Source organism: Hypanus sabinus, chromosome 10, assembly GCF_030144855.1.
Source record: "Hypanus sabinus isolate sHypSab1 chromosome 10, sHypSab1.hap1, whole genome shotgun sequence".
Lineage (NCBI taxonomy): Eukaryota > Metazoa > Chordata > Chondrichthyes > Myliobatiformes > Dasyatidae > Hypanus > Hypanus sabinus.
In genome coordinates, this window is record NC_082715.1 from 131,163,099 (window position 1) to 131,180,634 (window position 17,536).

General features: G+C 39.5%; 1 protein-coding gene across 1 annotated transcript in view; it reads right to left on the bottom strand.

Annotated features, from left to right (window-relative positions):
* afg1lb (AFG1 like ATPase b) overlaps positions 1-17,536 on the bottom strand; it is a 157,763-nt gene that overhangs the window by 48,517 nt on the left and 91,710 nt on the right. Inside the window, exon 8 of the mRNA XM_059982993.1 lies at positions 15,205-15,287. Within this exon, the coding sequence (XP_059838976.1) occupies positions 15,205-15,287 (83 nt within the window). The remainder of the gene's footprint in view (positions 1-15,204; positions 15,288-17,536) is intronic.

The window sequence follows — 17,536 nt, forward strand, 5'->3', positions numbered from 1 at the left end:
TCCCCAGCACTGAGCACATCTGCAAGGAGAACTGCCACAAGAAAGCAGTATCTATCATCAAGGATACCCATTACCCAGACCATACTCTCTTCCCTGTGCTGCCATTGGGAAGGTGGTGTAGGAGCCTCAGGTCTCACAACAGCTGATTCAGGAACAGTTATTACCCCTCAGCCATCAGTTTCCTGAACCAGTGTGGAATTCACTCACCTCAACAGTGAACTGATTCCACAACCTAGTGACTAATTTTCAAGGACTCTGCAACTCATGTTCTCAATATCTTTGACTACTTATTTACTTGTTGATTTTTTTTCTGCTTGCACAGTTTGTTGACTTTTGCACACCGGTTGTTTGTCCTGTTCTGTGCAATCTTTCATTGATTGTATAGTGTTTCTTTGTATTTACTGTGAATGCCTGCAGAAAATAAGTAGTATATAGTGACTTGTATGTACTTTGATAATAAACTTAGTTTGAACTTTGAAATTGTTACTCTTCCCTTTACTATGAGATCTTCAATTCTCTCTCACTACACCCAACAGATCTAAAGCTGCATATTATAAAGTGGCAAGAAAGAAACTGTTTAGAATATACTCTATGAATTTCCATCAAAACTACCATTTTCACGCACAACAGGCTTAAAGTCATCAGTGATTATGACAAAATTTCAGAAATAACTTAAGAGGGCTCACCAGAGAAATTCAAAGCACACTATACCAAGGTATCACCAGAAGATGTTTCAGAATGATGGGACAGAGGGTTGTTAGTTACCTGGCAACTAAACTCGTCTCTTTTTCAGCTTCTCCACCTCCTTTCTGGAAATAGACCAGCAGCCAAACTCTCACATTTCTAGCTCCCCCTCTCTTTGTATATTTGGTTACTCTATCAAATGCTGCGCCTCTGTTGCAACTGTTGTGTCAAAATGGTTGCCATATCTGAACTTTCTTTTTCCTAAACTGAGAATTCACCAATACCATTCCTGACACTGTCTATTGTATCCATTTCATTTTCTGCACCTCCCAGAACCTGCTAGCTTCCCACTTTCCAGATTCTTTGTTCTCACATTTTCAGCATAAGTGCCAACTCCAAACATGTCTTCCCTGCAAACCGTCCTCATTGGAACCTCCTCAAATTAACATTGCCTCCATGATATTTTGAACTGCTCCTCAATCACTGCAACGCAATGACAAATTTTAACTACCATCGTCAAAACTAAAAGCACACATAAAACTAAATGATGTCATTTTAAAAAATAAAAATAAAGTACCTAAATGCTGTGAGTGGTGACATTGCTTACCAACATCCAGAAATTCTTTTAAAGTTTTACAATCCAGCAGTTTTATTCAAACCAATTGTGTATCTATTTATCAAGTGAATATTTCCCAGAGTGGCGAGGAAGGCTATGTATGGCATGCTAGCCTGAATCATTTGGGAAAAAAAAATTCACAAGGATGTTATTGGAATTGGTGGACTTGATATACTAGGAGAGATTGGATAAGCCAATGTCCTGACGAAGGGTCTCGGCCTGAAACGTCGACAGCGCTTCTCCCTATAGATGCTGCCTGGCCTGCTGTGTTCCACCAGCATTTTGTGTGTGTTGTTTTTTGAATTTCCAGCATCTGCAGATTTCCTCGTGTTTGGATAAGCCAACTTTGTTTCCCCTGGAGTGAGGGTTACTGAGACATGATGTGAAGGAAGATAATAAAATTATGAGTGGCACAGAAAGGGTAGATAGCCAGTGTATGTTTCCCTTGATGGGGGTCATCTAACCTGGAAGGTATGAGCTAAACATAAGAGGAAGGACGTTTAAAAAGGATGTGAGAGTAAATTTTTCACACAAAGAATAGTAAGTTTCTGGAAATAGCAGAAAGAGGAGGTGTGGAGGCAGGGACAGCAGTAACATTTAAGAGCCATCTGGACAGGAACTTGAATGAGCAGGGAACAGAGGAATCACACAAAATGCTGGAGGAACTCAGCAGGCCGGGCAGCATCTGTGGAAAAAAGTACAGTTGATGTCTTGGCACAAAACATCGACTGTACATTTTTTCCCTAGATGCTGCCTGGCCTGCTGAGTTTCTCCAGCATTTTGTGTCTGTTGCTTGGATTTCTAGCATCTGCAGATTTTCTCTGTTTTTTATGAGGGAACACTGGACTACAGAATTAATGCAGAAAAGTGAGTTTGGTATTGATTGCCGCAAAAGCAGTGGGCCGAAGGGCCTGTTTCTATGCTATACAATTCTATGATTCTATTAACTTTATTATAAAATTTCAAGAAATTGTAGACTAAATGAACACTGATTTACAGCAATGAAAATTAAATGATGTCTCTGCAACCTTACCCTACAGTTGACATCAATAAGCTCTCTAAAAGAAACTAGGAAAGTATTTAACTATAAAAATTTAACATTCTTTATTGCAACAATTTTTTACAGTTTACTGAAAACAGTTTCTGTATTTTTAGTGAGAGAGGGGGATAGGAATCAAAAATACAATTGTTGGACTGCTAGGATTTCTCAACTTCTTAAAGAAAGTTTAGTTATAAGACTTTGAAATTATGTTCCTTGACAATATCAGTGGCTCATTGAAAAAGATATTTTAAGATAAATTTTTATACAGTTACTGAAGTGAACACATAAATGTGCAGAATATTTCTTGTGGGAACTTGAATTTATTAAAATATTTTATAATTCAATGAAAATACCATTGTTATATTTAATACACGGAGGCAACATTTCACTCTGATGGTGCTAGTTAATTTGATGTAGGTGAAAAAGAAAACTGGACATTGAAAGTGATAGCTTTTCATTCCAGATTCTTTCATTTTTAGTGTTTCAATCCAATGAAAATATGATGCAACATTTGGACATTTAACAAACTGTTTCCTTCATTGTGCTTCTATTTAGGCAGTGCACAATATGTAGCATTTTTTTGTTGAAACAGATCAAAATTATAGACAATTTTTTTGTAGACCGTCATGAATTTTAAACTGCTTTATTTCCTTTGTAATTAAAAAAGCAGACGGTGACTTTTGATCCCATGTTTAAAGTGGCTCGTTTCAACAACTGAGTAACTGAAAGGAAATTGTTCACGGTGTTTGATTATTCACAGATACAACATGTTATTTTCCTGCTGACTGGATTGTGAGAATTATGTTGAGCTTCACATTTGAATAATAGTTATTATTCATAATTTAATATGCAAAACTTGTTCATAGCATATTTGAAATTCAACTTCATGCAGCTACTTTTGAAATACTTTTGAAAAGAAATTAGAGGGATTAAAGGACACAGTTGTCCCACTTCTGATGATATACGTTGTTTCAGCAAAAAAAGAGACCAGTCTTTGTATTGATGCCTTCATGATCCATTTAACCAACTAATTAATATTACTACTAACTGAAAATTATTTTTTAGGATGGAAGATACTGCAGAAGACTACTTAGAGTTATCTGACCCATAAAAATACACTTATAATAATTTATTCAACAGATCTTTTAGATAAATATTTTACTTAGGTAATAAATTAGTATCAAGTGACACAGCCACTAAAGTTGGGCCACATATATTTGATTATTTCAAAGTTATATGACCGTGTAAGAGACGATTACTTAAAGGTCAATATATAGATTCCAACAAAAAACAAAGATCATGCTGACACGTTGTCAGAACATTCAAGAGAAGGGAAGTGCCGGAGATAGTAGTGTTTACTGGATTGGCTTCATAGCATGATACACAATTCAGAACAGTGATTTGTGACAAACCTTTTGTCTACCTTATTCAATTTTTCCACCACGATTTTTCTTCTCTTATCAATGCTTGCATAATCCAGTTGTTCATTCTCTCAGCCTTTGATTTTTATCTCCAATGTAGATATTTCCAGTTATGAATCTAACTATTCCCTCGGAGCTCCGGGCCACCTAATATTCAAACTTCTGAATTCCTATTCCTTAAATCTGTAGGTTATTCTTGAAATCTTTCCACTGATAGACTACTAATATGGACAACCTGTCAGCAAAATGAAAATCTGCATGTGATCCAAGTTGGTGTTTTATAGCAGTCTGGTCATGTCTCTACTTTTAGAGTTCTTAAAAAATATTGCCCTCAGTGCAATTTTCCCAAGTACTTTAAATACTAGTGGAAAAAATAATCAGGATTCAAATACATAAATAAATAATGAACACCAAGTAAAGGCTTGAATATTTTCAGTATGTTGGGTGATAATAATAATAATAAAAATAATATTTGAATGCAACACCTTTATTGCAGCAAATCCAGTCCAAGTGGCTTCACAGAGTGATATCAAGCAAAATATTGATGCCAAATTAAATAAGGTGATACTAAGTCCCATCCAAAAACTTGTCAGAAAAGTAAATTTTAAGGAAGATCTCACAGGAAGAAAGCATGGTGGACAGGCAGAAGGATTCAGGGAAGGCAATTCCAAATACAGGACGGTGGCAGCTACAGTGGAATTGGAAATATCTTACTTTTGCCCCAGTTACCAAGATACAATGAAAAGTTTGCCATGCATACAGCTCAATTCATTACACAGTGCACTGAGGTAAAATAACAACAGAATGCAGAATAAAGTGTAACAGCTACAGAGAAAGTGCAGTGCAGACATGGCTGCCATTAGTGCAGTGATTACTCCTGAGGGTGAGCAAGAATTAGAGGATGGCGACCCGGGTTGCCTGTAAGGAACGTATATCTTCTTCCTGTGACCAAGTTGACTTCCTCTGCATGCTCCAGTTTCCTCCCACAGTCCAAACACATATTGGTTGGTAGGTTAATTGATCATTGTAAATTGTCCCGTGATTAGGCCAAGATTAAGTCGGGGGATTGCTGGAAACTGCAGCTCGAAGGGTCGGAAGGGTCTATTCTGTGCTCTACCTCAATAAAATAAAATAAAATTAAAATAAAGTGTGTTTGAGCAGGGCACATTGTAACATTTAAAAGCCAGCTCACATAAATAGGAGAGGTTTAGAGGGCAAATCAGAAACACAAGAGATTCTGCAGATGCTGGAGATGTTCAACAACACATACAAAATGCTGGAAGATCACAGCAAGTCAGTGAGCGTCTATGGAGGGGAATGAATAGTTGACGTATCAGCCTGAAACCCTTCATCAGTACTGGAGAGTTCTCCTCTCTTTTATCCATTGCTAGCTACCCTCTCACTCCTCCTCTTTTCACCTGCTTATCACCTCCCTCTGGTTTCCCTCCTCCTTCCTTTAGTTCCATGGTTCACTCTCCTCTCCTATTCAATTCATTCTTCTTCAGTCCTTTACCTCTTCCATCTATCCCTTCCCAGCTTCTTACTTCATCATTCCTCATCCTTCCCATCCACCTTCATCTTCACCTATCACTTGCCAGTTTGGACTCCTTCCCTCCACCCCCACCCCACCTTTTTATTTTGGCTTCTGCTCCAGACCTGATGAAGGATCTTGGCTTGAAATGATGAGCATTTATTCCTTTTCACAGCTGCTGCCCGACTTACTTTCCTCCATCATTTTGTGTGTGCTGCTTAAGGTTTAGAGGGCTATGGGCCAAACACAGACAGATGGGACTAGTTCCCTGGGCAATACAGTACACATGGACCAGTTGGGTCGTTGCATGCTGAATGACTTGATTTCTTCCAAGTACAAATGGCGCAGATAACCTCCTACCCGCTTAGCCCAAGTTGCTAAACAGGTTACTTTTTTCTGTTTGTAAGAGAAAATTATTTAATTTTCTATTTACACTATTGACAATTTTATTCTAATTTCCTACTTAGTTCTTTTTGTGCCATTGCTTATTATTTGTTACGTTATGAAGTAGGTAGTGCCTTTGCAATTGAAGAGGCATCAGCTCATCAGGTGGATGTCAAAATTCCTTGCAGTTAAGTGCAAAGGAGCTAACCAGTTTGCCCAGTTGGCTGCCGATCTCTCAATCATCAGCACAGAAACACATTTCCAGTCATTAGTGCAGTATTGTTTGTGAAAACTTGCTGTGTGCAAATTGGCTGCCATTTTCTACAACAGTGACAAAACAGCAAAGCAAGTATTTAAAACCCTCTGAGATATCCTGAAATCACAACATTCATGCTTCAATCAACATCACTAAAAAAGATTGATTGTTCATTCACTGCTTTAGAAAATGTTTTCAGCACAAAGGCTGCCAATCCCTTGAAGCAAAATGACTGCACTTAAATATTAACTATGAAGTGAGTTGGTATATCCTAAGGAAATGAAAGAAGCCTCTTTTTTTAATTTGTATTACAAGCCATTTAAGCAAAGAAGGGCCATAACATTTATCTTACCACTCAACTGTCATTTATTTAAATGAAAATAATAAAGATTAATAAAACTGGTTAAGTGTGACCTATCATCTATCAATAATCAAGGCTTTAAAGATGATCCAGCTTCATTCTACACCAAACATACACCTATAGCTTACCTATAATAGACAATGAACAGTAGTTTCCTCCATTGTCATTTACTCTTCAATAAACAGAGATTCAACATTTATCTCTGTCCAGAAATTTCCCACATTATCATTTCAAAAATAAATATCTGAAGGATTATAGCTGGAATATACACCTGAACAACAATGAGATGATCTGCAACAATTTTAGCCCCATAAATTCATTCACTACCTCTTCAGCTATTGATCCACAAGCAAAATACAGGAAATGCTGAAAGTACTCAATAGGCCAGGCAGAACTTCAGGATCTGAAGCATTAACCTTGTTTCATTATCCACAGCTGCTGCCCAGTTTGCTGAGTATTCCCATCTTCTGTTTCTGGGTACCAAAGCACAAAGATAACAGCAAACAAAATAGTTTTGGAAAAAGAGAAGGTCTGAGGCACAGCCTCAAAATAAAAGGATGCCCCTTTAAGACAGAGATAAGGAGGAATTTCTTTAGTCAGAGGGCAGTGAATCTGTGGAACTCATTGTCACAGGCAGCTGCAGAGGCCGAGTTACTGGGTTTATTTAAAGTGGAAGTTGATACATTCTTGGTAAATAAGGGCATCATTATGGGAAGAAGATAGAAGTGTGGGTTGAAAGGGAAAATAAATCATCCATGATCAGATGGAGGCCAACTGGCTTAATTCTCCTCCAAAGTCAACTTTCACATCAACTTTCACACTAAATATACCCACAGATTTGCCTCCACTGCAGTCTGTGGCAGAGCATTCCACAGATTCACTACTCTCTGGCTAAAAAAATTTCCTCCTTACCTCTGTTCTAAAAGGTCGTCCCTTAATTTTGAGGCTGTGCCCTCTGGTCCTGGACACCCCCATCATAGGAAACATCCTCTCCACATCCACCCTATCTAGTCTTTTCAACATTCGGTAGGTTTCAATGAGATCCCACTGCATTCTTCTAAATTCCAGTGAGTACAGACCCAAAGCTACCAAACACTCTTCATATGTTAACCCCTTCATTTCCCTTCATACTACATTTGAACTCTCTCCCCACACTCATGGGCACATTTTGAAACTAGAAATCTCTCTCCTTTAAATATATTCAGTGACAGGCTCCACAACTTCCAGAGATTTCCCCAGGCTCACCACCCTGAGTGAAGAAATTTATCCTAATCTTAGTTCAAAATGATATACAGTATCTCGCATCCTGAGTCTGACCCCTCCTGCTAGAAACTCAGGTAAGGGGAACATATTTTCAGCATGCAAGTGTCTAGCCCAGTGGAATTTTCTAAGTTGCAATGATATTCCCTCCCCATTTAAATGCACAGCTAGTTTACTTTCTCTATAACCAACAATCCAGCCATTCCAGGAATCTGACTGGTAGAATCTGAATTTAACATCCTTTATGGCAAATCTATTATTTCTTCAATAAGAAGACCTAAACTGCACACAATTCTCCAGCAGGAGTCACACTAAGGCCACACGTAATTTTAATAAGACCCCATTGTGGGCATCACTGAGTCGTGGTTCAAAGAAGATCATAGTGGGAGATTAACATTCAAGGATCCACGTTGTATCAAAAGGACAGGCAGGCAAGCTGAAAGGGTGGGGTAGATCTGTTTGAAAAAGATTAAATCAAAATCTTAAAAAGAGGTGACATAGGATTCGAAGATGTAGAATTCTCGTGGGTAGAGTTAAGAAACTGCAAGGGTAGGAAGACCCTGATGGGAGTTATGTACAAGCCTCCAAACAGTAGTCAGGATGTGAGAAAAAAATTACAATGAGTGATAGAAAAGGCACGTGAAAAGGGCAATGTTACAGTAGCAACAGGAAATTTAAATACATGTGTATTTTGGGAAAGTCAGGTTGGCGCTGGATCCCAAGAGAGGGAATTTGTAGAATGCCTATGAGGTGGCTTTTTAGAGCAGCTTGTGGTTGAGCCCACTAGGAGAAAGCCAATTCTGGGTTGGGGATTGTGTAATGAACCAGATTTGATTAGGGAGCTTAAGGTAAAGGGACCCTTGGGAGAGAGTGATCATAGTATGCTAGAATTTATCCTGCGATTTGAGAGGGAGAAGCTAAAGTCAGCAGTATCAACATTACAGTTGGCTAAAGGGGCATGAGAGAGGAGCTGCCCAAAGTTGATTGGAAGGGGACACTAGTAGGGATGACGGCAAAGCAACAATGGCTGGAGTTTCTGGGAGCAATTGGAAGGTGCAGGACAGATACATCCAAAGATACATAAGTATTATAAAGGGAGGATGACACAACCGTGGCTGACAAGGGAAGTCAAAGACAACGTAAAAACAAAAGAGTGGATATATAACGTAGCAAAAATTAATGGGAAGTCAGAGGATTTGTAAGTTTTAAAAGGCAACTAAAAAGCCATAAGGAGAGAAAAGATGAAAAATGAAGGTAAGCTATCTAATTAAGATAAAAGAGGATACCAGAAGTTTTTTTTTCAGAAATAGATGTCCAATAAGAAGTATTCACCCCCCCCCCCCCCCGGAAGTTTTCACGTTCTATTGTTCTACAACGTTGATTAACAGTGATTTAGTTTGGCTTTTTTGACACTGGTCAACAGAAAAAGACTCCTTTGTGTCAAAGTGAAACAGATCTCTACAAAGTGATCTAAATTAATTGCAAATATAAAACACAAAATAATTGATTGTTTAAGCATTTAATATGACACATCAAATCATCACTAGTGTGGCCAATTGGTTTCAGAAGCCATGTAATTAGTTAAATGGAGATCTGTTTTAGGAAACCTATGTACAGTCAAGGTGTTTCAATTGATTGTAGTAAAAATACACCTGTATCTGGAAGATCCAACTGCTGGTGAGTCAGTATCCTGGCAAAAACTACACCATGAAGACAAAAGAACACTCAAAGCAACTCCGCAAAAAGGATATTGAAAAGCACAAGCCAGGAGATGGATACAAAAAGTTTTCCAAGTCACTTAATATCCCTTGGAGTACAGTTAAGTCAATCATCAAGAACTGGAAAGAATATGGCACATCTATAAATCTGCCTCGATTTGTTCGTCCTCAAAAACTGAGTGACCATGCAAGAAGGAGACTTGTGAGCAAGGCCAACAGGAGATCTATGACAACTCTGGAGGAGTTACAAGCTTCAGTGGCTGAGATGGGAGAGACTGCACATACAACAACTGTTGCCTGGGTGATTCACCAGCAGCAGCTTTATGGGAGAGTGGCAAAAAGCAAGCCACTGTTGAAAAAAACTCACATGAAATCTCAGCTAGAGTTTGCCAGAAGGCATGTGGGGGATTCTGAAGTCAGCTGGAAGAAGGTTCTATGGTCTGATGAAACCAAAATTGAGCTTTTTTGGCCATCAGACCAAACACTATGTTTAGCATAAGCCAAATACCACACATCATCAAAAACACACCATCCCTACCACGAAGCGTGGTGGTGGCTGCATCATGCTGTGGGGATGCTTCACTGTAGCAGGCCTTGAAAGGCTTGTGAAGGTAGAGGGTAAAATTAATGCAGCCAAATACACAGAAATCCTGGAGGAAAACCTGATGCAATCTGCAAGAGAACTGCGATTTGGAAGAAGATTAATTTCCAGCAAGACAATGAACCCAAGCATAAAGTCAAAGCTACATAGGATTGGCTTAAACAAAGTTAATGTCCTAGAGAGGCCAAGTCAGAGTCCACACCTCAATCCAATTGAGAATTTGTGGCTGGCCTTTAAAAGGGCCTCACGATCCCCATGCAATCTGATAGAGCTTGAGCAGTATTGTAAAGTAGAATTTGGAAAAATTGCAGTGTCTAGATGTGCAAAGCTGATACAGACCTATCCACACAGACTCAAGGCTGTAATTGCTGCCAAAGGTGCATCTACTAAATATTGACTTGAAGGGGGCGAATGCTTATGTATTAATGATTTTATTTTGGTATTTGTGATTAATTTGTAGAGATTGGTTTTCACTTTGACATAAGAGTCTTCTTCTGTTGATTGTGTCAATGAAAAGCCAAATTAAATCCATTGTGATTCAATGTTGTAAAACACTAAAAATGAAAATTTCCAAGGGGGGAGTGAATACTCTTGATAGGAGGTAATGGGGGACAAGGAAATGGAGAACAAACTGAAGATATATTTTGCATCAGTCTTCACTGTGGAAGACACTAGCAGCATGCCAGAAATTGTATTGTCAGTGGGGGGGGGGGGGAGGGCAGGGGAAGGGGAGTCAGAAGTGAGTGCAGTTTCTATTATAAGGAGAAGATGCTTGGTAAGCTGAAAGGTCTGAAGATAGACAAGTCACTTGGACCAGACAGACTAAACGCCAAGGTTCTGAAAGAGGTAGCTGAAGAGATTGTGCAGGCATTAGGAATGATCTTTCTAAAATCACTGGATTCTGGAACGGATTGGAAAACTGCAAATGTTAGTCCACTCTTTAAAGAAGGAAGGAAAGCAGCAGAAAGGAAATTATAGGTCAGTTAGCCTGACTTCAGAGGTTGAAAAGATGCTGGAATCTATTATTAAGGATGAAGTTTCAGGGTACTTGGAGGCATATGTAAAATAGGTCAAAGTCAGCAAGGTTTCCTTAAGGGGAAATCTTGCTTGACAAATCTGTCGGAATTCTTTTGAGGAAATAACAAGTAGGGTAGACAAAGTAAAGTCAGTGGATGTTGTTTACTTGGATTTTCAGAAGGCCTTTGACAAGGTGCAGCACATGAAGCTACAAGAGGAAAGATACCAGCATTGGCAATGCATGGAAATTGAGGGGAGCTTTTCTGGTTGGCTGCCAGTGGTGTTCCACAAGGGTTGGTGTTGGGACCACTTCTTTTTACATTATATGGCAATCACTTGGATGATGGAATCCTTGGCTTTGCAGCCAGGTTTATGGATGATACGAAGATAGGTGGAGGGGCAGATAGTGTTGAGGAAGCAGTGTGTCTGCAGAAGAACTCAAGACAAATTGGTAGAATGGGCAAAGAAGTGGCTATGGAATATAATGAAGGGAATATTGTGTATGGGATATAGTATATGGTCATGCATTTTGGTAGAAGGAATAAAGGTGTAGACTATTTTCTAAATGGGGAGAAAACTCAAAAATCTAAGGTGCAAAGGTGCTTGGGAGTCCTTCTGCAGGCTGAGTTGGTGGTAATGAAGACAAATGCGATGTTAGCATTCATTTTAAGAGGACTAGAATATAAAAACAAGGATGTAATGTGGAGGCTTTATAAGACATTGGTCAGAATGCACTTGTTGAGTATTGAAAGCAATTTTGGGCCTCTCATCTAAGAAAAGATGTGCTTGCATTGGAGAGGGTCCAGAAAAGGTTCACGAGAATGATTTCAGGAATGAAAAAGTTAATTGTAGAGGATTGTTTGATATACTCACTGGAGTTTAGAGGAATGAGGTGGGATCTCATTAACTCCCATCAAAAATTGAAAGGCTAGGTAGAGTAGATGTGGAGCAGGTATTTCCTACTGTGGGGGATGTTAGGACCAGAGGTCACAGCTTCAGATAGAGGGACATCCATTTAGAACAGAGATGAGGAAGGATTTCTTCAGCCAGAGGGTAGTGAATCTGTGGAATTCACTGCCACAGGCGGCTGTGGAGGCCAAGTCATTGGGTATATTTAAGCTGGAATTTAATAGGTTCTTAATTAGTCAGGGTAACAAAGGTTATGGGAAGAAGGCAGGAGAATGGTCTTGAGAGGGATAATAAAATAGCGTGATCGAACAGCAGATCAGACTTGAGGAACCGAAAGTCCTAATTCCGCTCCTATGTCTTACTGAGCTACTGTACTCAAAGGCCTCTTATAATGAAAGCCAACATACACTTCACAGAGATTCCTTTGTACATCACTACTTGAATACTGCTCTGGAAATGAAAGGGACCACAGATTCTGAATTTTGGAGCAAAAAAAAACAGAAGCAAGAAGCAAAGGACAAACTGCTAGAGGAATGTGATCCCACCACCAGCAAAATCTTCCCTCTCATCCAACTCAGCTTTCTTGAGGGACATCCATTTTATGACTCTCTGGTTTGCTCATTTCTCCTCACCCACCCCTCCCCATCTCCTGCCGATTCCCTCTACAAACAGAGAAGATGTAACACTTATCCCTTTACCTTCTCCCTCACCATTGACGTGAGACCAAAACAGCTCTTCCAGGTAAGGCAGAGGATCACCTGCACCTTTTCCTAGCTGCCCTACAGTATTTGGTGCTTATGTTGTGACCACTGTTACAGTGGTGAATCCAAGAGTAGACTAGTTGGCTGTTTTGTGGAGTATTTGCACTCTCTCACAATGGGCACCTTGAGTTTTTGGTTGTACACCATGTTAGCTCTGCATCCTACTCACACACCAATCTATCCTCAGCCTTCTTCAATGCTGTAGAGAGGCAAAATGCAAACTGGAAGGACTGCAACTCAGATTTCATTGGGTAGTTTATAAGCCAAAGGTACGAGTTTTGAATTTTCCAAGTTCGAAGAGCTGCGTTCCCCATGTTCTCACCTCTCACACACTCACCTGCCTAGACACATTTCTTTATTCTCAAATCACCACTCCTCTTCCCCTGATCACTGCCCCGTTCCATCTGCCTTTCATCACTTCTTCATCTGGTTCCACCTATTATCTATCTACCTCTGATCCAGACCTCCCTCCTCTTACAGCATTATATTGGCAATCTTTCCTCTTCCCTCTCAGTCCTGGTGCAGAAACTTAATCTGAAAGATTGATTTACAACTGTTACCTCCACTTGTTGCTTAAACTGCTGATTTCTTTCATTTTTTTGTTTAAATAATGCTTTGCCTAATAATACATGCAATTCCTTCAACCAAATCATTGTGGAAAACATTGTCTTGTTATTGCTCTTCCCTTTGTATCACCTCAAGGTACATATGTTTTGAAATCATCTGCATGGATGGCATGCAAAACAAAGTATTTCACTGTATCTCAATGCATGTAACAATAACAAGTTAATCACATTCCAATTACACATTGCAGATTCTTCAAGTGAGCCTTCGAGAGCACCATGCCATAATTCTTCTTATTGTACTTTCTCTCACACTTAGTCCATATGACATACGATCAGAATAAGATCACTTGGTCCATTGAGTCTGCTTTGCCATTCCATCCTGCCCAATTTATTATTCCTCTCAACCCCATTCTCCTGCCTTCTCCATGTAACCTTTGACACCCTGACTAATCAAGAACCTATCAAACTCTGCTAAAAATATATGCAATGACTTGGCCTCCACAACAACCAGCAACAATGTATTCCACAGGTTCACCACCTTCTGGCTAAAGAAATTCTTCTTCATTTCTGTTCTAAAAGGACATCCTTGTACTCTGAAGCTGTGCTCTCTGGTCCTAGACTCCCCCACTACAGGAAACATCTTGTCCTAATCTACTTTATCAAAACCTTCCAATATTCAATGTTTCAATGAGATTCCCCCACATTCTTCTAAACTCCCATGAGTACAGGCCCAAAGCCATCAAAGATTCTCTCATATATTAACTGCTATCTGTTGAGGTTACCTTTGTTATGTCCGCAGCCCCCTCCTTTGTGAGAATCGCAAGAGCACTAGTTGAGGGGGGGGACCCAGGAAATGGGAGAGAGACATGCCGAATGCCTTGTTCCACAGCGATGCAAAATAATGCGACATTGACCATTGTCTCCTGGAGACCACGGTTGTGGATTGGGGACTATGCTACGTGCAAGCCCTCGGGCAAAGTGGGCTGGTTGAGAGAGAGACTGCATCATCCCCAACCTGATTGACATCTGAGACCCCGTGAGGAAGTATAAAAGAGGGTCTGGGGGAACACCCCCTTCATACGCACCAGAAGAAACGCTAACGATTCCGTAGTAGCGAGAAGCCATTTGAAGGCAGCCACGTGCGTACGATTCTGCGGCTGGAATCGGTGGCTGGAACCACGGAATCCAACTTTTAGCTAACAACGGGGAAGCCCGCTCCCCTGATTCAATGGATTTGCTTCATAAAAGACCCGGGCAAGTTTCTTTTCTCACAAATCTCTCTCTCTCCCCAACAAGTGAAAACCCAGCGGTCCCCAAAGGCTGAAGCCTGCAGGAACTGAGTGACTTTTATATTTCCATCGGACAATATATTATCCCCTAGACAAATGATCGAGCTGTTTCTTATTGACGGTTATTATTAGACCCGCGCTTTTAGATTGAGTAGTGACAACGCATATTATCTGAATGTTTGTATTAATCTTATTTTTGTGCCCCTTCATAAATAAAGACTTTTAAAAATAGTACCATCAGACTTCAACGGACCTCTCTATCTTTGCTGGTAAGTGATCCAGTTACGGGATTTTGTAACACCTTAGAGCAACAAAATAACAAGAATTTTGTTAACTCATACAGTATGGAGTGTGGTAGTTCCATTCTTGCCAAAGTTACATCTGTACCTTATTAACCATATCAAATTTTGAAGACATAATTACCTTAACAGGATAGTTGCAGGGTTGAATGTTTTATGAATGTGGGTACCAAGAAAATGCCTCAGGAGGGTGGCAAATCTTTGGAGACATCCACCCATGAGGGCTGTGGAAGCTCAGTTCGAATACACTCAAGTAGGAGTTGACAGATTTTTGTATAGTAAGGAATCAAGGGATAATGGATACGTATAGGAAAGTGGCATTGAGATAAACAGTCAGCCAGGATCTCATTAAGTTGCACGAGAAGGTAAATGGCTTTCCCTACTGTCAATTGTGTTCTTGTCTAGGAAATCTTGGTGGATAGTCATGGCAATAGATAAATTAATGTTTACCTCCTGTTCTTTCAGAACTTTATTGATAGGAAAACTTACAGATAATAAAGTTGTGCTGCTCCAGAAGAAGCTCTTTTCCTGTAGTCAATTCCTGAATTCAACTGGATAGCATCACAATATTCCTGAAAATTAAAACAAGAACAACAACACAATTAATAAAGGAATGGAGTTGCATTTTCACTATTAAAGAAAATTTATTTCAAATGGTTCCATTTTAATATCAGAAAAATGTATACAGTATACCACCTGAAATTCTTACTTTTCACAGATATCCATGAAAGCAGAAGAGAATGCTGAAAAACGAACAGAAAAATGCTAGAACCCCAAAGCCCCCTCCCCTGCAAAGAGGAAGAGATAACTTATCACATTTATTCAATAGTAATTTCAGTAGTAGCATTGATCTTCCATTATGGCAGAATATTAATTGTACAAAGTGTACTTTGTTACTTGTACAGGAACACGATTTACATCAAAGCATTAGGTTGCTAATTTCGTAAGACACCCCATACAACCTGGCCAATCTGAGGACAGAACAATACAAGATCACTTCAGGCAACGGATCCTGAATCCCTCATATTGATGGACTTCTGACTACCTGTGCTCTCTGTAAACTTTCCTGCTGTTTTTATGTGACTTCAATGATTAGACAGATTGGATGCAGATGAGATTAATTTAAAATTTTTTATTTAACTGTAAGAATTTAAAAGCATATCTAGAAGCACAAGTAAATTAATTGAAATAGTAATACTAATTTTAAAAAATGGAAAAAATTGGCAAGTTGCTCCATTTATCTTTTTAAATGAGATCAACAATATCTTAAAATCTAACAGCCAGATGAAATGTCAGATACAACAGATATCCAGCTTCTCAACTCAGTACTTTTTGTATGTGCACCTGGACTTGATGCTGTTCTCAGGGATGCAGCAAGAGCTTAGGTGTCGTCTGACTTCCAGCACATTCTGTATTTGTGCAATCACTATGCAGACCTGAAGCCTGCAATATGTGGACACATGCACCACAGCTAACTGGCAATTCCCTTCATGCCTGTTGTAGAATTTAAATTGAGTTGTTTTAATAAATCTGCAATGCGGAACTGGAATCCGCATTGGTGATCATAAGAAGTTCAGATAAAATGCCTGGTTGTGGAAGATCAATCATGGAGTTCCTTCAGTCAGTAATCAAAAGACATCTGGGGTGATTAAGGGAACAGGAGGACAGGGGGCTAGTGTAGAAGATGGTACTGAGGTAAAAGTTTATTCTTGATGAATGGTGGAGTAGACTTAAAGGGCCAGACCGCCTCTTCTTGCTTCTAATTCTTATTGTCCTCCATGGAAATAAGTCTGTTTTTCTACCCACTTTGGACCGCTTAAGACTCCAAGATCAGTAATTCTTAATCACTTTCTGAAATGTTTCAGCAATTCACGCAGATCAAGCACGGTTAGGGATAAGCAATAAATGCTGGCATCACTACCAGATGAATGACAGAAGTACCCGTATTTTTAAATAAAGCTCAATCATCATCCAATATTACTGTTAATAAATTTGATCTGCAGCAAGAAACGTAGAAGCATAATGTAGACCCTGTGGTGTGTAAAAACCAGTTACAACTTTCCTGAAGCTCTAAGAGAAATTGTTGGGGGCAGGGTGTGTGTGTGTGCATGCGCACACTGTACAATTAGCAAACTAGTTTGACTGTTACTTACTCATTTATTTATTTGGATATACTGCATGGTAACAGGCCCTCATGGCCCAACGAGCCTACACTGCTCATTTACACTCATGTGACCAATTAAGTACATTTTTGGAACATGGGAGGAAACTGGAGCACCTAGAGGAAACCCACACAGTCATGGGGAGAATGTACATTTGATTTGAGGAAGAAAAGAACTTGGTCTGTTCAGCTGTTGTAGTGTTAAGAAGTCATCACCAAATTTTATCAGTAAGTACACACAATGTGCTGGAGCTCAACATGTCAGGCACCATCAATGGATGGGAATTAAACAGTCGACCTTTTGGGCTGAGACCCTTCATCAGAACAATATTCATTATCAATAAATTTAACATTAAACATTAGATCTAGACTATCTTTGTGTCAGACATTAATATTTGAGTAGCATAGAATAATTTTGATCATTATCTTCTACTGTTTGGAAAGAAATACATTTGCTTCAATGCTTCCAACAAGCTGAGCATACAAGGATCAGCAGGCTTACAAAATGCCAGTACCGGCACTGAAGTGTTCAGTTGCATACAAGGCTTACGACACAGCTTATAGAAGAATGCTGATCTTTACTCAACACTATGGTAGCCAGATAGGAGTGTAGCTATCAAATTCGTCCATACACTTGGCCTTTACCAGCCTTGAAGCATG